The 22,500-nt window shown below is 44.0% G+C and overlaps 1 protein-coding gene across 1 annotated transcript in view; it reads right to left on the bottom strand.

Moving 5' to 3' along the window:
- Nucleotides 1–2,266: 2,266 nt before the first annotated feature.
- The window catches only part of arhgap19 (Rho GTPase activating protein 19), a gene marked incomplete at both ends in the record, with an annotated part of 21,681 nt that continues 1,447 nt past the window's right edge, over nucleotides 2,267–22,500 (bottom strand). Inside the window, 10 exons of the mRNA XM_079999568.1 lie at nucleotides 2,267–2,647; nucleotides 4,921–5,025; nucleotides 6,750–6,857; nucleotides 9,017–9,244; nucleotides 9,610–9,675; nucleotides 9,991–10,077; nucleotides 11,091–11,317; nucleotides 11,503–11,712; nucleotides 12,698–12,778; nucleotides 17,195–17,466. Coding sequence (XP_079855694.1) covers nucleotides 2,267–2,647; nucleotides 4,921–5,025; nucleotides 6,750–6,857; nucleotides 9,017–9,244; nucleotides 9,610–9,675; nucleotides 9,991–10,077; nucleotides 11,091–11,317; nucleotides 11,503–11,712; nucleotides 12,698–12,778; nucleotides 17,195–17,466 — 1,765 coding nt within the window. The remainder of the gene's footprint in view (nucleotides 2,648–4,920; nucleotides 5,026–6,749; nucleotides 6,858–9,016; nucleotides 9,245–9,609; nucleotides 9,676–9,990; nucleotides 10,078–11,090; nucleotides 11,318–11,502; nucleotides 11,713–12,697; nucleotides 12,779–17,194; nucleotides 17,467–22,500) is intronic.

The raw sequence follows: 22,500 nt of genomic DNA, 5'->3' as shown, positions 1-22,500 counted from the left end.
TTCGGCCAGGAATTCTCCCTGGCCTCAGGTGGCGTTGGGGGTATGTGGTGAGGGGATGGGATGTTTTGAGCGCCCACACCTGACCTGGATCTAGGTGATTGGGTCAGGGTGGCTGCACACCTGTTACTCATTGTTTGGGCTAAGGAGCAACAGGTTAAAATTCCCATCCCCACACACACTCAGGCTAGGACCCTGTCATGGCATGTTCTATCTGCTCCTGGCTGATACCACCTAGCCTCCTCTCCACAATAAACTGACGTCTCCAACCCATCGTCTTCTGTGCGGGAGGGCCCTGAAAACACCACTTGGGCGGCGTGTGGCAGGCAGAACTGCCACAGTCATGTTTTGGACCTAATGTCTGCATTCATCTCTTCCTGGCCTCAGTCCCTTGTAGTTCCTATGGAGCGGCACTCGCCAGCGATAGAACCTTCCTCCTTCCACCAGCAGCAGGTGGAGGCCGTTTATTCTGACAGAAATAACAATACAATATATTTTCATCAAGTTGAGGCTCCAAATGAAAACTCTGCTCAGACTGGTCGCTGCCCTCCTACCGGTCTGTTGACGCACAGCGCCCTCCGCTGTAGGAAGCTCGTGGGCGCACACCGGTGGGTCACAGAGAATGCGTCCATGAATTATAGATCTTATAAGTTCCACAAAGTGTAAAAAAAGACAGTAATGTGAAAGAGAAAAAAACGGTTTTAATCAAAAGCCGACCAGTTCTTTTCAAACCAGTATTTTAACAGTGTTAACTTATTTTACATGTAAACTAGACCGAGTAGCACAGAATGAAGAGGAACAGATGAGGTGACACTGGAGGGGGGTCAGTGCTTTACTTTCCCTCACATGGGCAGCCATGATAATGTCTGACTTAAACGGTGCTTTAATACACAGAAGGTTGGTAACAGACCATCAATAGCAGGATAAAAGCTCCATTATAAACACAAAAATACACACATTGCAATGTTGAGAAAAACAACTTTTTCTCAAAATGCAGGAAATCAACATGGAAGAAGTACAACTGGCCTTGTTTTTACCCAGTAATAATAATATTAAAAAATAGCTCGGAGAGGAGTTTAAAATCCCAATATAAAAAAAACGAAAAGAAATAAATAGTGACCTGAATGGAATCAAATCAAATGAAAATGACAAACTTGACTCGTGCAGAAAATGAGTATTAATCCACAACGAAATAAAAAAATATTAAAAGGACTGTACAGAGGACGTTCAAACACAAACAGGCCGTTTGACTTGATCCAGAGGCTTTTTTTTTCAGTGTATGTACTGTAAACACGGTATGTACAGTAAATAATACTACATTGACTGTAAATAATACTACATTGACTGTAAAAAATAGTAAATGCCCTGTAAACTACGTGATTTAGACACTGATAAAACTGACCATTTGTCATATTAAATGCAACCTCAAACCACATCCTCACACAACCATCCACCTCCATCACAACCTTCCACCTCCATCACAACCCTTCACATCCATCACAACCCTCCACCTCCATCACAACCTTCTTCCTCTATCACAACCCTCCCCCTCCATCACAACCCTTCACATCAATCAAAACCCTCCACCTCCATCACAACCTTCCACCTCCATCACAACCCTCCCCCTCCATCACAACCCTTCACATCCAACACAACCCTCCCCCTCCATCACAACCCTTCACATCCAACACAACCCTCCCCCTCCATCACAACCCTTCACATCAATCACAACCCTCCACCTCCATCACAACCTTCCACCTCCATCACAACCCTCCCCCTCCATCACAACCCTTCACATCCAACACAACCCTCCCCCTCCATCACAACCCTTCACATCCAACACAACCCTCCCCCTCCATCACAACCCTTCACCTCCGTCACAACCCTTCACCTCCATCACAACCCTTCACCTCCATCACAACCCTTCACCTCCATCACAACCCTTCACCTCCATCACAACCCTCCCCCTCCATCACAACCCTTCACATCCAACACAACCCTCCCCCTCCATCACAACCCTTCACATCCGTCACAACCCTTCACATCCGTCACAACCCTTCACCTCCGTCACAACCCTTCACCTCCATCACAACCCTCAAACACAAAACCCTGCATCACCCCGGTCACATTAAGACTGAAGGCCGCACGCCGTCCATGCAAAGGGAGAGCGATGAAAAGACGTAAACACGTCTGCACGCAGAACGTTTTAAAAAGGAACGTTGCTCCGTCGTCACGTCGTTCTGAACCGGGATCCGCTGCCGCTTCGGGGTCAGACGCCGTTGTGGATGCGGAGCGTCCGGTTCCGCGGTCGAATGTCACCGTAGCCCCAGGATGAGGGGCGTCTGGAGCCGCTACCTCCGGGGCTGGTTGGGGGTTTGTGTTCAAGGTCCCTGCAGCGTTCCCTCCTCCGGGCCTCGCTCCTCGTCCCGGCCCCGCGCCGTTTGTTTCCCCCTAAAGAGCGCCGCGGTGCCGTCTGCGCCGCAAGCGGTTTGGGCGGAGGGGAGCCGCCCGCCTCACGTTCCAATTCACCTCGGGCGGGAACTCTCTCCCGAGCACCCACGTCAGTGGCTTGCCCTCCGCGGCGCAGCGGCTCCCCTGGAGAAGGGCCGTTTCCCACCGTCCCCCGGTGCCACGGCGCCAAAAACGAAAGCTGGAAAATAAGAAGCGTGAGCTCACGCCGAGGCTCAAAGCGGGAGTCACAGTTGGTCGACAAGAGGGGGAACATTTTACACACACACACACACACACACACACACACACACACACAAGGAATAAAAACTAAATACAAAGAAAATAAAAGTACAAGGGGGCGAGGAAGGCGGGGAGAAGGAAGGGAGGGCGAGAGGAGGAGAAGGGGGGGGGCTGGCCATCAGACAGACATTTCGTGCGCATGAGAGAAACACATCCTGGGGACGGGCGACGGGTCCTGGGGAGGAGAGGAAGACAGAAGGAGGAGAGGAGGGCGACAGAGAGAGAGAGAGAGAGAGAGACAGACAGCTTAGTGTTGTTCTGTTCGTTACAGTTTATTTGGGGAGCGTCCGGAACCCGTCTCTCCCTCATGAACCACTTGTGTGAGTTGAGCACCCTCTGGTGGTGCATGGAGGTGTATCAGCTTTTATGTACAAAAACATATTTACATTTAAATAATGTATTTATTATGGTTTACCACTTTAATTAGTAATGCTGTAACTGGCTCGCTAGTCTCTAGTTAGCAGAGTTCATGTTAAAGGACAACTATCAGGTCACATTCTTTTTAACAAAACTATTTTGGGCCCACACACACACACACACACACACACACACACACACACACACACACACACACACACACACACACACACACACACACACACACACACACACATATATGTGTATTTATTTTTTTACAGGCAAAATGGTGAAAATACAGAAACAAAATGTAGGCGTTTGAAGTTCACGGGTAAAATAAAAAGTCGATTTGTCTGGTGACGTCGCGCAGTCTGACAGCGCCGGTCACTTAGTTCTACTGATACTTGGGATGGTGAAGTACTGTGTTTATGATTTATAAGTTATAAGTAAAGATTATTTACACAAAAAATAAAAAATAAAATAATCTAGTCTTTACTAAATAAGGACCCATACAGCTGAGACAGCAGTCAGAGTTAAAAGAGTGAAGTTCAAGAGAACAACGGAGAGACGGGCGCAGCACAGGTTTTGTTCTGTTCAAGTAGGAAACGAAGGAAGAACATTAGATCAAAATAAAATGAGGAGAGCGTAACAGGCCCCTATTGGGTGGAATGAAGGCTCGACCCGTTCGACGACAACACACAGGAGAGGAGCCCATGTCATGACACTGGTTCCTCTCCAGAGTACGCGTGGGGAGGGTGTGCTTTGAGCAGCCACACCTGTCCTGGCTCTCGGTATTTGGGGCCCAGGATCACAAACGCCCTCAGGGGAGGAGCCTGCGTCAGGGCTCCTCCCCTGTGTGAGTGCGGGGGTGGGGGTTTTACCTGTTGCTGGTTAGACCAACCAACCAGCAACAGGCGTGCAGCCACGCCGATCCTGGGCCCTAATTACCGAGACCCAGGACAGGTGTGGCTGCTCAAAGCACACCCCCCCCACACCACAGAGAGTAGTTGGTATAAAATTATAATGACTACATATATTTTTTCAATCCCCCTAATTCTTGTCAAAGCTGGTTTAAGTTGTGTTTAAATAATGACTGGGGCGCGTGCACGTGGTCCTACCTTGGAGAGGGGAGGGGTCTTCAGCGCCCGGCAAAGCTTCCCCGCAGCAGGAGCCTCCGATGGACTGTTCACCTGCACACACACACACACACACACACACACACACACACACACACACACACACACACACACACACACACACACACACACACACACACACACACACACACACACACACACACACACACACACTTCAGCGAACCAGTGGAATCTTCCATGAAGATAATTAAAAAAGTCGACTCTTGAGAATTAGCAGATTGTTGTGATTGTGAGTTCCATCTGAAAAGCGCCAGGTTCCCCTGCTTCCACATGGAACGACGATGCTTTTCACGTTTACATTGACGTAGGGTGATTTTACTGACGATAGCTTACATCTTTAGATTTTTAATATTGCCTCTATCTTCCGGTTTTGGAAAATCCAAACCACACGGTGAGAAAACGTACCTTAGAATTCAGCTGAATGACTATTACTATTCATGTCTTAGTTAAAACATAAAATCCCATCTTAAAGCAACGGCACTTCCTCCTTGTCAAAAACGGAAATAACAAATACAAACGTAAGTAACTTTTGACAAAAGCACACGGGAGCCGGAGATCATTTTTAGGTCAGATTTTCCAAAACATCCCCAAATAGAGACAATATTAAAAATCTAAAAATGTGAGCTGTGTAAAATGTAGTATCTGGCGCCGGACCCACCGCCTGGAGGAGGACGTTCTCCTTGCCGGGTTTTCCCGTGGCTGTGGCCACCATGGCCGGCCTGGCTCTGCGTTCTGAGGTGAGCTGCTCGCCGCGGCTCTTACGCTGACACCAGGAAACAAAGGGAAACATAATAAAATATACCAACTAAAAGCTAATTTTACAACGCATAACAAAAACAAACAAAAGAAAAAAATGCACCAGATTTGAGAAAATATGAGTTTTTATCTACATTGAGATTTTCTGCGTTTTTTATTTTGGGGGCAAAAATCTCTTTAGTCCTTTTAAAAATCGAGGACGAAATCTCAAAATGTATAATTCTTTTGCCTTCTACTGACCTCAAGTCAAAATACTTGGGTATTTTTATTTATTGTTTTACTCCTTTTTGGAATTTCTGTAGAATATCCAGAGCACAACGCTGGCTAGGGCAGGTTGCCAGTGGGAAGCGACTGACTCTTGTTTCTAGTTTCTTTCGTTAGCATGTAGCCAAAAGGGCTGATTTGCGGAAGTGTAAGAGTCGGTAAATCCCTGAGAAACCTGATAAAACGCACGGCTGTCAGACACTTTTCCCTCTGTGTAACACGCGTCTCAAAGCTTTCGTGAAGGAGATTTATGTTTTTTTTAAAGGTGTAATCATACGGAAGCACAGTGAGAAGCCGCAGCAGAGCGGTCATTTTCCCAGCACTAAAGCCTTTAGCGGGTTGTTGCTATGAACCGTAATAAACGGTGGAAAACCAGCAATTTAGGCACCGTTCACACGTATATGGATATTCCCCCATCCCCCGTTGAAAAAAACAAAACAAAAAAACTCGTGACCACGCCAACAGTGATTTTAAAAATTCTCTCCGTCCACACAAGAAAAAAAAAAAGAAAGATAAATGCAAACGCCGAAATACAGTAGGTGGCGATAACGTCTCATAGAAATTTATGTCCAACACCACAGGAAAAAAAACATTAGGCGGACGACAGAAAAGCTGTGACGACTGCACCGAAAAGTCGACATTGAGGGCGAATCCACAGAGAATGAACGGCAGCGGCTAAAAGCGCCGTGTGTTGCGCCGTCTGTGCCGCCTCAACGCCCGCCTCAACGCCCGCCTCACAAGGGATTTGGGGAAACGCTCCGCCCCCCCCCCGCCCCGTTACGCACGGAGAGGGGGTTCCCCGTGACGGCGTCTCCCCGTGCGTGACGTCGGCTGCGATGGGGCGGGGGAGTTTTTTGGTGCGGGCAGTTAGCAGCAACTTGTGTTTGTGAATGACTGTTTTCTGCAAGGAGGCTCGTTTGCATATAAAGGGGCCATTTTTTACATTTTACATTTCATTGATCAGACGCTTTCATCCAAAGCAACTTACAATTATTCAAACACCCATGGACGCAGCCATCAGGAGCAATTAGGGGTTAAGTGTCTTGCTCAAGGACACTACAGCATGCTAGCAGGAGGAGCCTGGGATCCAACCAGCAACCTTTAGATCACTAGACCACCAGCTCTACCTCCTGAGATACCATCCCCGCAAACGCAAATTTTTGCGGCAAACGCATGCAAAGTACCTAATTCAATTGAAATAGGAGCAAATAGCACCGGCGCACCGAGACGCGATTTGCTTTGCAGTGCGGTTCGAGGGGCATTTCACCCCGTGCTCCAAGAATTAGACGGTTACCATTTGTGTTATTTGCGCAGGTTTAGCGGCCGCAAAAAGGCACGTCGTCCTCTTGTGAGTTCGCCTCCCAGGTGTCAAAAAAACAAAAACAAAAACAAAAAAAGGCGTCAAACATGGAGGTGAACGTTGCTTCCTGGTGGGTCCTCTCCAGACCTGCAGGGAGCGCCGCATACCTTGATGAGGCCCCCAAAGGAGCGGGAACGCGGGTGCTTCCCGCCGCGTCCTCCAGGCGGTGTCCGCTGGGCGCTGCCGGCGGGCGTCGTCGCTGTCTCCTTGGCGAGCTGCAGCCACGGGGGGGCACTGTTACACACTTGTTTCATCCCGTTCGCTGTAACACGTGCGCAAACGTGCGGAAACCCTCGAATCGGTGCCGACGCCACGGCAGCATTTCAGCCCGACATTTGCGTCCAAACGACTGAGATGAACGGCATCACAGCGGCGCGTCCACCTCAGCAAGGTGGATGGAATCCTTGTGTTTTATTGGGGCGTTTCCAACCCGGGGCTCATCTGGGATGGAAACGCGATGGTAAACGCTGCGTCTTTTGGGGGTTTTTTAGGGGTTGTTTTTCTTCCCCCCTGCGATCGGCTCAAATAACGGTGGACGGGCGTCGATGCGCCGCCCCCACTTTCCGAGTGGAAAAGACGAAGACGCTCCAAGTCGCGAAGCACGGAGAAGCAGAGAGGGCAACAACGGGGAGGCTCCCACTCCACAAGCACAACAGAGATTTTTATTATTAGTCATATTTTTCGGGCTATTATATACTGGCTTTTTTCTATCTTCTAGTTCAGGGCTGCCCAATACGTCGATTGCGATCGAGCGGTAGATCGCGGAGGTGGTGCGGGTTGATTGCGCGACAAAAGACAAAACCGTGGTCGACACGATCAGTTCAGTTAATGCTTTCAAACCAAAAGTGCAACTTCTGTCCTCAAAGCTGCGGCGCCATGACTTGGGGAACTTTCAAAACCTCGCCTCGGCGCTGGCGACCCCAGGGAAGGCGTGTGGCGGCGCCGCACAGAGCGGATCGAGTCCGTCGCACTTTGACAAACGGTTTCAAGACTTTGCTTTACCGGAGCCCATCGCTACATTTATGTGCTTCCCATTTAGGGAAGATGTTGAGGTTGATTCACTCCAACACCCTTGGAGTGTGAGATGTTGACACTTCAGGCAGATATCGAGTTCAAGTCCAGGCCTCATGGAGAGTTTTGGAGGAAAATACCCAAACATGAGGAGACGTGCTGCCTCCTTGACTGCATTATTCAGCTCTACTTGTTTATGCAAGTCGGCCTGTTCCCACAAGAAGATTGTTAAGTCCAAATAGCGTTGCACCGTGACTGACGATCATTGGGAAGCTGCTTGAGGCTGGTTAGCAGCAGCTACTGTCCGGACGATGCAACCCTGACGACTCCATTCAGTGCAAGTCATCAGAGGAGCTGCAAGCCGGAAAAGTGTGGGCAACCCTGTTCTAGTTCATGTTTAGGTTTATAGTTTGTTTCCATTTACTTTAGGGTTTGTCTTTCTGGTTTATTTTTATTGTTAATCTTTAGGTTTATTGGATATTGCAATTTTTTGCAGTTTAATTGGGGTTTTATTGCATATTTCCATTTTTTATTCTTATTACTTCATAATTATTGCCCATTGTTTGAATGATACTTTGCATGAAGTATCTACCTACCTACCTACTATCCACCTACCTACTTACCTACTACCCACCCACCTCCCTACTACCAACCTACCTACTTACCTACTACCCACCTACCTACTACCCACCTACCTACTTACCTACTACCCACCTACCTACTTACCTACTACCCACCTACCTACTACCCACCTACCTACTTACCTACTACCCACCTACCTACTTACCTACTACCCACCTACCTACTACCCACCTACCTACTTACCTACTACCCACCTACCTACTTACCTACTACCCACCTACCTACTTACCTACAACCCACCTACCTACCTACCTACTGCCCACCTACCTACCTACTGCCCACCTACCTACTTACTACCTACCTACTACTACCCACCTACCTACCCATCCACCCACCTCCCTACCTACCTCCTTAACTACCTACCAACCCACCTCTCTACCAACCCACCTCTCTACCAACCCACCTCTCTACCAACCTATCTACCTACCTTACCACCCACATACCAACCTCCCTACCCTCCTACCTAACCACCTATCCATCTATCTATGTCTGTCTATCTACCCACCCATCTATCTACCTACATACCTACCCACCCACCTCCCTTCCTACCCACCCACCTATCTACCTACCCATCCACCCACCCACCTACCCACCCACCCACCCACCTATCTATAATGTAAATGAAATAATGGTGAAGATGAACTATTAATCAACTTGCTGTGGACCCCCGAAACCTCTTGAAGGACCCTTGGCGGGTCCACGGACCCTGCTTTCCCGCTACCTGTCGGATGAGTTTCTTCTTCTTGGCCGAGTCGGGCATGTGGTGGTGCACGTGTCTGAACAGCTCCCTCAGCGCCTCCTCCGTGTGCTGCTGCTGCTGCTGGGGGGCCGGGGACTCCCCGGCACCGGGACCCGGGGCCCCCTGGGAACCCAGGGGGGCCAGGGCCGGCCTCTTCAGAGCCAACCGCAGGACGGGGGAGCCGCTCGCCGCCAGCAGCTCCAGGTCGTCCTGGATAAGGGTTCACATGGAGAACGTAGAAAGTAATAGTTTGTTCATATTTGAATAGATTGTTATTATTTGTTTGCACAGTTTCTGCTGCGTTCTGCCCTGTCAGCCTGTGAAGAGGCACCGCAAGCCATGGATGAACGTGACTTCTCATCCTGACTTACTATCAACTGTTTGTTTGCACATGACACATTTTTCTGTTTGTACATCTTTTGGGCTCCGGCACATCCCATAGTGTTCCCACCTCCCTCACACCGTGCAGCAACACGCAGATAAGACGTGCAGACGCAGGTGGCGTACTGACGCCGGGCGTAAAAGGCGTCAGGACCTACACTTATTCCACTGTGGCCAAATACAAGCAGTGTTACCCTGGTGTGAAGAGCCTTGGAGCCCGTGAAGTACAGCCTGGCATGTTCCCTCAGGTAGAGCGGAGCCTGGAAACAAGGCAGACGTTCACATACCATAATAATATCAACACTGTTTCTAGTATTATCGAGCCATTTTACAAATACGCCTTTTACAAGTGAAGATGTGATTCCCACATCATTTGGATTATACCCAATGGAAACATGTCGTCGCTTGTGGATATTTAGTAGTTAGTACTTGACAAAATGTAGACTAGCCTCTATCCACACACACACACACACACACACACACACACACACACACACACACACACACACACACACACACACACACACACACACACACACACACACACACACACACACACGCGTTTTAATAATTACCCTGAAGAGTTTCTGGGAGTGTTTGATCAGGAAGGCCATGCCGTTGTTTAGCTTCTTCAAGTTGTCCTTCAGGTCACTGGCTGTCATCTGTCCACAGGATGTAACACACACACACACACACACACACACACACACACACACACACACACACACACACACACACACACACACACACACACACACACACACAGTGAATAACATCAACTGGCTCCAATAGCACCTGTCAAGGGGTGGAATCAATTATTATATATATATATATATATATATAGTGTTATATATTATATATGATATGATGCAGCAGGTGAAGAGTGAGTTGTTGAAGTTGATGTGGTGAAGCAGCGTAAGGATCTGAGCCACTTTGACAAGGAGCACATTGTGATGCTGGACGACTGGGTCAGAGCATCTCCACCACCACAGGTCTTGTGGCTGTTCCTGCTCTGCAGTGGTTACTACCAACAGTGTCCAAGGAAGGACGACCGGTGAACCGGCGACATGGTCATGGAGCCCAAGGCTCATTGATGCACGTGGGGAATGAAGTCTAACCCGTCTGGTTCCATCCCACAGAAGAACTACTGTAGCACAAAGTGTTGAAACAGTGGATGGTGCTATGATAGAAAGGTGTAGAACACACAGTGCATGGCAGCTTGCTGCGTATGGGAGCTCACAGTGTCCATGCTGACCCCTGTCCACCCCTGAAAGCACCTACAATGGACATGTGAGCGTCACAACTGGACCATGGAGCAATGGAAGAAGGTGGAGGTCTGACGAATCACCTTTTATTCTACATCATGTGCATGGCGGGGTTAGGGTCCGATCCCATGGAGAATCTGTGGGATGCGCTGGAACAACAAGCCCGATCCATGGGGGCCCCACCTCCAACTTCCAGGACTTAAAGGATCTGCTGTTAACGTCTTGGTGCCAGATACCACAGGACACCTTCAGGGATGTGGGAAAGGTGCGGACGGAGGCCCCTGGGTGCTACGTGCTCGGAAGATGAATACGTCCCGAATCAAGCTGTGTCTTTTCTATCAATTCCAATCTTAAAACTCATGGATCATACAACTGTCCATCACAACGGATACGTGGGCAGAGGTTCTCACGTGTCGGGGCCAGAGGATGTGTGGGGCAAACATGAGGGCGAGGTTGGAGGCGGACATCTTGTTCTGGTCCTGGCGCCGGGCGGTGTGGTACAGCAGGTCCAGCAGCAGCTTGAGCAGCGAGCGGTTGGTGGGCGGCAGGAGCAGCAGGAGGAGCTGCAGCGCCTCCTGCTGGCGCTCCTTGTTGGGCAGCGACGTCTTGTTGCCGCGCTCGTCAAACAGCGTCATGTCTGGATTGATAGGTTACACAAAACAATACAGGAGCATTTATGATCAGAGGAAAGAAAACGTGAAAATGGATTCCCATTCCCATATATTTACATTTCTAGGACTGAATTTCCTCCTTAATGGTCAAGCTGCATATCAAACTGCCACATCGCAACCAGGGCTCCGCAGCGGAGGTCTCGGGCCGTACCTGCGATCTTGAGGTGGGCGTGGAAGTGGCGGTGTGTGAGCAGCGGCTCGGGCAGCTCGCCCAGGAAGGTCTTGAGCAGCGTGGCGGCGTCGTTGGGGTGGAAGTGGCCCGCGTGCAGGTCCACGTCGGCGCCGCCGTTCAGCAGCTCCCTGAGGCTCTGCTGCCGCACAGCGTTCCCCGGGACCCGGAACAGGCCCTGCACGTGCAGGTCTGGAGCAGGGCAAGCAGGAATATAACACACACACACACACACACACACACACACACACACACACACACACACACACACACACACACACACACACACACACACACACACACAGCTGTGCTAGGAAGTATAAAAGTGTTCAATGGGTATAAATATACATTTTTCCACCACTTTTTCCTGAAATTTTGTTTTTATGCTGCATGCATTGCTGTATTTTATTATGTGCTGTGTCTTCAAGTACCTTGAAAATCACTATATAAATATTGTATTAGTATTACTACGACTAAATATTACCATAGTGTGTTTTTCTGTACACGATGAGTAAAAATGGATATGAGATAGGTTAGTCCAACTAAAAGCCGGTCCGGCCGCAGCCAGAATGACAAGATCAGGGTTAGAATCACATCTTGTAATTAGAATTACAGTGATATGTCCTTGTATTCAAAAATCACAGGTTATCTGCAGGTAGCGGCCAATTGTACTTTAGACTTTAATATGTGTAATATAACCTGCTCTGAGTACATTTAACGTGTGTCAAAAATGTGTTTTGTTTTTATTTTAAAAACTTTGTACATGTTATTTAATTAATTCATAGTTAACAAATTCAGAAACATTGTGTTCACATCACGAAGAAACAACAACAGATTAATTAAGGAATTCCTGGAATTCCTGGAGAATTCCTGTGTGACTGGTTGTGGGAGATCCATATGCATATCCATAGGGCGGAAAATGAGTATTGAAACAGTTTCAAATATTCAGAATCCATATTTTCAGACAAATCTGTATTTTTTACAACACTAGTCTGCGGACATTTTTCATGCATCGGCCGATGCCGATGATCTCAAAATGCAATCAATCAATGCGAGCAATCGGTCGACCACTAATTGGCACCACGACAGAAAGGGTGTTAATTTTTATGTTTTTTCGTCGGGGTTGACAGTCGCACAGCAGAACAGTTGAAGGATAACTTGGAGAACATTAACTCACTCTTGCTGAGGTACTCGATGAGCTGGTAGATCTGCGCGATGCTGCCTTCTGACAGAGGAGTCCCGAAAACCACACCCTTATCTGCGGAGGGGGGAGGGGAAATATCAACCCCATGAAACCCTTTGTCTTATTCCCAGGCATACAGGCTTCGAGGGCGGAAACAAGCCCCTCACAAGTTTTTGATTAAGTTATTTATTTGAGCGTTGTTTAACCAGGTCAGTGTGTTTTTGATTGCTGTGGTTTGTTTGTCCACTGTGGATGTTGTTTTATGAACCAGATCAGATTTGTCCTCTACGCTCACCTCCCAAATCTCAACAATGCGGTCTTGTGTGTCAAACAAGCTGATGGATTGAACTGTTTGAACTTCATGTCTGACGTGACATTTCACTGCATATATGTATGCACATGTGTAGAAGTATGTGATATATGGTATACGGGGATGGTAGCTCAGGCGGTAGAGCTGGTGGTCTAGTGATCTAAAGGTTGCTGGTTGGATCCCAGGCTCCTCCTGCTAGCATGCTGTAGTGTCCTTGAGCAAGACACTTAACCCCTAATTGCTCCTGATGGCTGCGTCCGTCGGTGTTCGAACAACTGTAAGTCGCTTTGGATAAAAGCGTCTGCTAAATGACTAAAAATGTAAATGTAAAAAAAATGTAAATATATAAACATCTTGAAGCTCTACTGCCCACTGGTGGGAGTCAGGTGTATTACCTCCACCGGAACGCACCTTGTGGTCGGTGCGAACGCACGTTGTGTTTGCAGTGCACAGAACATTATAATTTACTGTTCATGTACGTACTTAGGTAGGGTTTGTTTGGCCCCTAGTCCCTAAACCTGTCCACATGCAACCAGGCGGAAGGCTGGAAGGATCGTAGCTTTCCTCGAATCTGGAGGCGGACCACCTCGCTTCGGCTTCTACTCCGCTGTTTGTATCTTCTGCCATTCGCCCAAACGCCACGGTGGCAACGAAATGACGAAACGATATCCACCAAAGACCCCTGGCACAGAAGACGTGCAGTGAGGTTTTGGAGGGCCGACCCCCCCACCCCCTCCTTTAGGTCAGATAGCAAAGTAGGTGATGAGGAACCGGAATAAATCCAACCCATACCTTTATGTATTCATTTATTTTCAGAAAGGTTGGATTTCCCTTCATATTGGATCATCAGATTTTTTCCATATCGAAAATGTTGACTCTGATAGAGAAGAACTTGACTCGTGTTGACAAAAAGAAACGTGGACCAATCGCAGTAAAAATGTTCAAATTAAGAAGTAATAGATTTAAATTTAAGACTATTTAATGACCTCAAAGGCCTGATATTTGTAGAACTGAATTTAGGTCATTTTAAAGCTTCTTTACGGAAGAAAGCCCTTTGCTGTGTCTGGTGTGCACTCTGTATGCTCTTAAGCAGGGGTGTCCAAACTACGGCCGGCGGGCCAACTGTAGCCAGTGGTCCATTTTTAATTGGCCCGCAGCAAATATAAAAAAATATATAATGGAATATGGCCCACACATGAAACTTGCGCTTGACTATTGTACTTCTTAGTTTTAACATTGAGTGGAGCTACTGTTTTGAACAAGGCAGCTTCTCCACAAAACAAGACCAATCAAAGAACGAGAATTCAACAATGTTAGCATGTCCAGAAACACAGTTGTGTGGCAATCAAAGACTTGTCCGCTAACTTAAAACATCAAGTGTCAGATAAAGCTTGTGCTTGTGATTTTTACTCGATTGCATGTGATGAGCGCACAGACACCACAGACACCACAGACACCGCACAGCTGTAAATTTCTTTGCGGGGAGTTGATGATAACTTTTATATTACGGAGGATCTGCTTGATCTTAGGAGTCTAGAGGGCACAACGGGTAATGACATTTTTGAAGCTGTGTCTGATGCAATTGACAAGATGGGACTTAAATTGGACAAGCTGTGTGGAGTTGCAACGGATGGGGCTCCAGCAACGACAGGTGAGTGCAAAGGAATGGCCTCTATGGTGTGCGCCAAGGTGCAAGAGAGTGGAGGTGAGGCTGTTAAAATGCACTGTATCATCCACCAAGAAGCCCTCTATGCCAAGACAGTCCAGCCTGGCGATGTGATGAACACTGTTGTGAAAATGTCAACATACGTAACTCTAGCACGAGTGCTCTACTGCAGAGAATTTCTAAATTTCCTATCTGATGTCGATGCTGAATACGGGGACCTACTCTACCATTCTGATGTGCACTGGCTAAGTCGAGGCTCCGTTCTGCAGCGGTTTTATTCCCTGAGATCAGAAACCGACCAGTTTTTGGTCTATGGTTGGCAGACCTGCCGTTTTTTAGTTGATCTTATCATCTTAACACACTGAACAAGAGCCTACAAGGCAAAGACCAGCTTGTACCACAACTTAATGCGCACGTGAAAAAGCATTCCGTGTGGAGCTCCGTCTCTTTGAGACACAACTACACGACTTCAATGTTGCCCACTTCCCCACGCTGTCCGAAATCAAATTTGCTTTTCCAAAGGCCAAGCTTTCTGCTAAAAAGGGGAAATGTGTGTCTGTGATCACATCTCTCATGACAGAATTCAGTCATCGCTTCCAAGATTTTGCTATTATAGAGAAAGAAATCAAGCTGTTCCCGACTCCCTTCCTGATGGATGCAGAAGAGAGTCTGCAATTACAACTTATCGAAATGCAGCTTGATAATTCTCTGAAGAATCAACATCAACTTCTCTTCCTACCCGACTTCTACTGGAGCTAGGAAAAGGCCAAGTTTCCTCTGATGAGGCGCCACGCAAAAAGAACGATGAGTCTGTTCGGCCCGACGTACGTACTGTATGTGAGCAAACAATTCCTCTGTTAACTCTGAACAAAAGCCGATTGAGAACCAAAATGACCGACAGCCATCACTGTGATCTCCTTCGCATCTCAACTTACTCCTGACCTGCCATCACTGCTTCCACTGAGTGCAACGCTGTTCCCATTATAGGTGAGTTAAAAAATACATTACACAGTATTCATGTGTTAATAAGCCCAATGACTTAATTATTTAATTAAGTCAATAAAAGTTGATAACATTTTCTAACAAACGTTAGTCGATGTGTTAACAAGCCCAATAACTTATTTGCACAACAAGCTTGAAATGTACCCACTCCCTTTTCCCCTTATTTGTCCCCCTTCATACAGGGCTGTGAGGGGGGATCACCATCCTGACTAAGAAGCAATATGAGGCTGCTGTTTTGAGAATGTGCTGCCAACTAGTTTTGTAACAAAATAAATGAAAACTCATTAAGAGCAAACGTCTTTATCCGCAAAACTCATTTTGAACATTTTGCGTTCCGTGATATGAGCTGTGCAGAATATTATTTTGGATGAGTTGCACATTGGAATTGCGGGTTATAGAAAAGGTGTTGTTGCAAATAAGCTTACACAGGTTGGTATAGGTGGAAACAGCAAGCGCTCTTTCCCATTCCATGGTAGGTAAAGATAAAGTGTCATATGTTTTTAATTTAAGTTTGTATATTCTGGAAAGGGGATTTTTTTAATGATTGATATTAGTAAGATGTTCAATCACTGGAGGTGGTTGTAGGATGCTCATCAAATTGATTTTACCTTTTAGAGACGGCTGTAGTCGAAGGAATTGAAGGAAGCCGTGGCCACCGATATTATACATTTGGGTTGAGGTTGGGAAGGATATCAGCAAATTGTTTTCAAAAATGTGTAATGGATGAGAAATTCCTTGTCTTCTCCAAAACCTGAAGATTATTGGTCTGTTTTTAACCAGAAAGTCTGGGTTGTGCCAGATTGGCGGTAATTTATTTGGAGAAAGAGTGCGAGCGCCGAGTTTGAGGAATCTCCACCAGGCTGACAGAGTCGTTGTGATGAAGTGTTTTGTAAAGTAATTATGTTTCCTTATTGATTCAGTAAGGAATGGTAGATCAGATAATGATAACTCCTGACATTCTCTTTGTTCAATATCTCGGCATCCATGGGCCGATTGCTGCTCTGGTTCTAACCATGTAATTATGAATTGAAGAGGGTTTGCTAGATGCTCTACAGTCTTTGTTTTTCTGTAGTGTTGCTAGTTTAATTCTCGGTTTCTTGTGTTTTCAATATAATGTATTAATTATTGAGTCTAGAGTATTAAACCAATGCATGGTTGGTTGGACTGGGGTCGTTGAAAATATATAGTTTATTTTTGGTAGTATATTCGTTTTCACAGCTGCTATCCTCCCAGTTAGTGAGATAGGTAGGTTGTTCCATCGAAGTCTTCTTCAATGGATTTGAGCAATGGAGTGAAGTCAAGGGTAAACAAATCTGACAGATTGGTGGAGATATCAACACCCAGGTATCTAATGTTGCCCGTTGGTTAAGGGAAGTTTACAGCAGTTACAGCATTCCAGTTTTAGTCCAGTTTATTGAAAAGTCTGAGATGACGGAGAATTTAGATGCAGGATTGAACACTTCCAGTAGGGATGATATTGGATATAAGAGACAGCACACAGCTGACCTCTGACCTTTGCGTTTGAGGAAGTTGAGCGAGCGAAAGAAGCCTCCCCCGTTGCTGCCGGTCTTGGGCGCATCCTCCCCCAGGAGCTGGGCGAACTCGGCTCCCGGCAGGTCGATGAGGCGCGTGACGTTGCTCAGCACCAGCTCCAGGAAGACATCTGGCCTCTCGTGGCGAAGCTTCTCCACAAAGAAGTCCGGGTTGAAGATGACGGGCGGGCGGGTGCTCGGGGCGGCGCCCGGCGTCTCTTGCTGACTGATCACCATGCTGCACGCTGTCCCTCTAGACACAAACATGTAATCAAAAAGAGAATCTCTCTCTGGCTCCATGGGTGGATCACCTCTTCCAAACTAGATGTTTAGAAATCATGTCTGCAGGTATCAAGAGTTCCATTTTTATACATTTTTAAAACCAATTTTGATTTGATTTTTGGACAAATCCGTTTTGACAATAACAAATACTGTATATGGATGGAACAAAATCTGACAATATGGTTGAAATAAAAACGTGCCACACAAAGCTATTAAAAACAGCTATTATATAATTAACTGAGTTAATTGCAAGACAACTGCACAGCCTTATCCAAGGAAAATATTAGTTTCCAAATTTGATAAATAATATTTGTATAATAATAATAATTATTATAATTATTATTATTATTATTATTATTATTATTATGAATAAACATATTATTATTATTATTATTATAACAACAACAACAACAACAATAACAACAACAATAATAATAAAAACATAAATATTATTGCAGGCAGCAATACACAGGGTCCAGTTCAGTCATGTTTCAGTACGTATTACAGTACCTTTTTCCAGGTCCATTATCAACACCCATTATAAAGTTGTATCATCAGTTCATACCGTCACTTGACTTTACATCAGCGTTACATCTCTATTCAGTCCCAATTTCCCGAGTTTCCAATGAACGCAGCATCGACTCACGTAATGACATGAGTTTTCTGTGAACTGTAACATGCAGAATTACTGATACAAGCTGATACTGGACTTAATTAACTATTTTTTTTCAATAGATGTTTGTTGGTGTCTGATGTTTATGTTTCACCAGGTACATGTTGTTGTTTGTTTCTATGTTTGTTTCATCATGTACATGTTGTTGTTTGTTTCTATGTTTGTTTCATCATGTACATGTTGTTTGTTTCTATGTTTGTTTCATCATGAACATGTTGTTGTTTGTTTCTATGTTTGTTTCATCATGTACATGTTGTTTGTTTCTATGTTTGTTTCATCATGTACATGTTGTTGTTTGTTTCTATGTTTGTTTCATCATGTACATGTTGTTGTTTGTTTCTATGTTTGTTTCACCATGTACATGTTGTTGTTTGTTTCTATGTTTGTTTCATCATGTACATGTTGTTGTTTCTATGTTTGTTTCATCATGTACATGTTGTTGTTTGTTTCTATGTTTGTTTCATCATGTACATGTTGTTTGTTTCTATGTTTGTTTCATCATGTACATGTTGTTGTTTCTATGTTTGTTTCATCATGTACATGTTGTTGTTTGTTTCATCATGTACATGTTGTTGTTTGTTTCTATGTTTGTTTCATCATGTACATGTTGTTGTTTGTTTCTATGTTTGTTTCATCATGTACATGTTGTTTGTTTCTATGTTTGTTTCACCATGTACATGTTGTTTGTTTCTATGTTTGTTTCATCATGTACATGTTGTTGTTTGTTTCAATGTTTGTTTCATCATGTACATGTTGTTGTTTGTTTCTATGTTTGTTTCATCATGTACATGTTGTTGTTTGTTTCTATGTTTGTTTCATCATGTACATGTTGTTGTTTGTTTCTATGTTTGTTTCATCATGTACATGTTGTTGTTTGTTTCTATGTTTGTTTCATCATGTACATGTTGTTGTTTGTTTCTATGTTTGTTTCATCATGTACATGTTGTTGTTTGTTTCTATGTTTGTTTCATCATGTACATGTTGTTTGTTTCTATGTTTGTTTCATCATGTACATGTTGTTGTTTGTTTAATCATGTACATGTTGTTGTTTGTTTCATCATGTACATGTTGTTGTTTGTTTCATCATGTACATGTTGTTTGTTTCTATGTTTGTTTCATCATGTACATGTTGTTTGTTTCATCATGTACATGTTGTTGTCTGTTTCTATGTTTGTTTCATCATGTACATGTTGTTGTTTTTTTCATCATGTACATGTTGTTTGTTTCATCATGTACATGTTGTTTGTTTCTATGTTTGTTTCATCATGTACATGTTGTTGTTTGTTTCTATGTTTGTTTCACCATGTACATGTTGTTGTTTGTTTCTATGTTTGTTTCATCATGTACATGTTGTTGTTTGTTTCTATGGTTGTTTCATCATGTACATGTTGTTTGTTTCTATGTTTGTTTCATCATGTACATGTTGTTGTTTGTTTCTATGTTTGTTTCATCATGTACATGTTGTTTGTTTCATCATGTACATGTTGTTGTTTCTATGTTTGTTTCATCATGTACATGTTGTTGTTTGTTTCTATGTTTGTTTCATCATGTACATGTTGTTGTTTGTTTCTATATTTGTTTCACCATGTACATGTTGTTTGTTTCTATGTTTGTTTCATCATGTACATGTTGTTTGTATCTATGTTTGTTTCATCATGTACATGTTGTTGTTTGTTTCTATGTTTGTTTCACCATGTAAATGTTGTTTTTTTCTATTTTTGTTTCATCATGTACATGTTGTTGTTTCTATGTTTGTTTCATCATGTACATGTTGTTGTTTGTTTCTATGTTTGTTTCACCATGTACATGTTGTTGTTTGTTTCTATGTTTGTTTCATCATGTACATGTTGTTGTTTGTTTCTATGTTTGTTTCATCATGTACATGTTGTTGTTTGTTTCTATGGTTGTTTCATCATGTACATGTTGTTTGTTTCTATGTTTGTTTCATCATGTACATGTTGTTGTTTGTTTCTATGTTTGTTTCATCATGTACATGTTGTTTGTTTCATCATGTACATGTTGTTGTTTCTATGTTTGTTTCATCATGTACATGTTGTTGTTTGTTTCTATGTTTGTTTCATCATGTACATGTTGTTGTTTGTTTCTATATTTGTTTCACCATGTACATGTTGTTTGTTTCTATGTTTGTTTCATCATGTACATGTTGTTTGTTTCTATGTTTGTTTCATCATGTACATGTTGTTGTTTGTTTCTATGTTTGTTTCACCATGTAAATGTTGTTTTTTTCTATGTTTGTTTCATCATGTACATGTTGTTGTTTCTATGTTTGTTTCATCATGTACATGTTGTTGTTTGTTTCTATGTTTGTTTCACCATGTACATGTTGTTGTTTGTTTCTATGTTTGTTTCATCATGTACATGTTGTTGTTTGTTTCTATGTTTGTTTCATCATGTACATGTTGTTGTTTGTTTCTATGGTTGTTTCATCATGTACATGTTGTTTGTTTCTATGTTTGTTTCATCATGTACATGTTGTTGTTTGTTTCTATGTTTGTTTCATCATGTACATGTTGTTTGTTTCATCATGTACATGTTGTTGTTTCTATGTTTGTTTCATCATGTACATGTTGTTGTTTGTTTCTATGTTTGTTTCATCATGTACATGTTGTTGTTTGTTTCTATGTTTGTTTCATCATGTACATGTTGTTGTTTGTTTCTATGTTTGTTTCATCATGTACATGTTTGTTTCTATGTTTGTTTCATCATGTACATGTTGTTGTTTGTTTCTATGTTTGTTTCACCATGTAAATGTTGTTTTTTTCTATGTTTGTTTCATCATGTACATGTTGTTGTTTCTATGTTTGTTTCATCATGTACATGTTGTTGTTTGTTTCTATGTTTGTTTCACCATGTACATGTTGTTGTTTGTTTCTATGTTTGTTTCATCATGTACATGTTGTTTGTTTCTATGTTTATTTCATCATGTACATGTTGTTGTTTGTTTCTATGTTTGTTTTACCATGTACATGTTGTTGTTTCTATGTTTGTTTCACCATGTACATGTTGTTGTTTCTATGTTTGTTTCATCATGTACATGTTGTTGTTTGTTTCTATGTTTGTTTCATCATGTACATGTTGTTGTTTGTTTCTATGTTTGTTTTACCATGTACATGTTGTTGTTTGTTTCTATGTTTGTTTCACCATGTCCAGCACGCTGCCAGCACAGGTTAAAGAGTGAATGAATCATTTAAAAAGAATAACTAACACATACAGATACACTTGTTGCGTGTACTGACTTTATCCTAAAAATTAGAAGTTGGCTGTCTCATACCTGAAAAAAAAGCAATTGGATGATGATTTCACGAAGCGTTTTATTCCGCAAACTCACACCCGCCACCCACCCGGAAGGTTTAGATACCTTGGTTTGTGGGCGATGCACAAATATTCGGCTACTTCTGGTCAAATTTCATCGGGTTTTCACTAGTTCCTGCTGCGAATATGGATCGATATTGATTAAACTTGAACCGTGAGATGTCTGAGACATCTCGGTTCTAACAAGACCTCAACTCTGTTCGTAGCTCCAGAGGTTGTTCTGTTCCAGACACTTTTAGCCAGAAAAATTCCATTCCATAATAACAACAATCCGAACAATATCAACAGCAGGGGTCCTGCCGGCTGGACCCCTAATAAAAATATTAATAATGATGATAATAAAAATGACAACAATTATAATAATAATAATAATAATAATAATAATAATAATAGCAGCAGGCAGCAATGCATAGGGTCTAGTTTAGTCATGCTAGGTAGGTATTACAGGTTCCGGAGCTTCCAAAGGTTCCGAGGTTCCTGAATCTGTGCTCTGAGATTAAAGGAATGGACGTTTGGAGCGGACTGAGGGACTCTCTGCTCCTGTGGATTCCTTCTTTAACCGCTTTCCTTCTGCGGGGATGAGGGTGGAGCCGGGCTCGGGTTGAGAGGAGTTTGAGTTCAAATTGCCGTTTTAGTTAGACCCGCCGCCTCGACTATTCACGGAGGTCCCGGTACTAACGAGACTTCAACCACGTTCTTAGCTTCTGACCTTGTTCTTTTCTGGATAGTTAAAGCCCGAAAAATTCAGAGGGAAATAGTAAACAATAATAATAATAATAATAATAATAATACATATACATATAGCTGCAGGCAGCAATACACGGGGTCCAGTTTAATCGTATTGGGTGCGTTTTAGTTTCCCGGGTTCCCTGAAACGCAGCACAATTTTCATTGTTGACTTGAACACAGCATGTATAATATTCTAACGCCTAAACACGACAGAGTGACCGAGTCCACGCCGCCCACTGGACACGGTCCAACTGGACATTGTCAATCAGA

Source organism: Zeus faber (assembly GCF_960531495.2).
Source record: "Zeus faber genome assembly, chromosome: 4".
NCBI lineage: Eukaryota > Metazoa > Chordata > Actinopteri > Zeiformes > Zeidae > Zeus > Zeus faber.
This window is presented reverse-complemented; position numbering and strand designations above follow the sequence as displayed.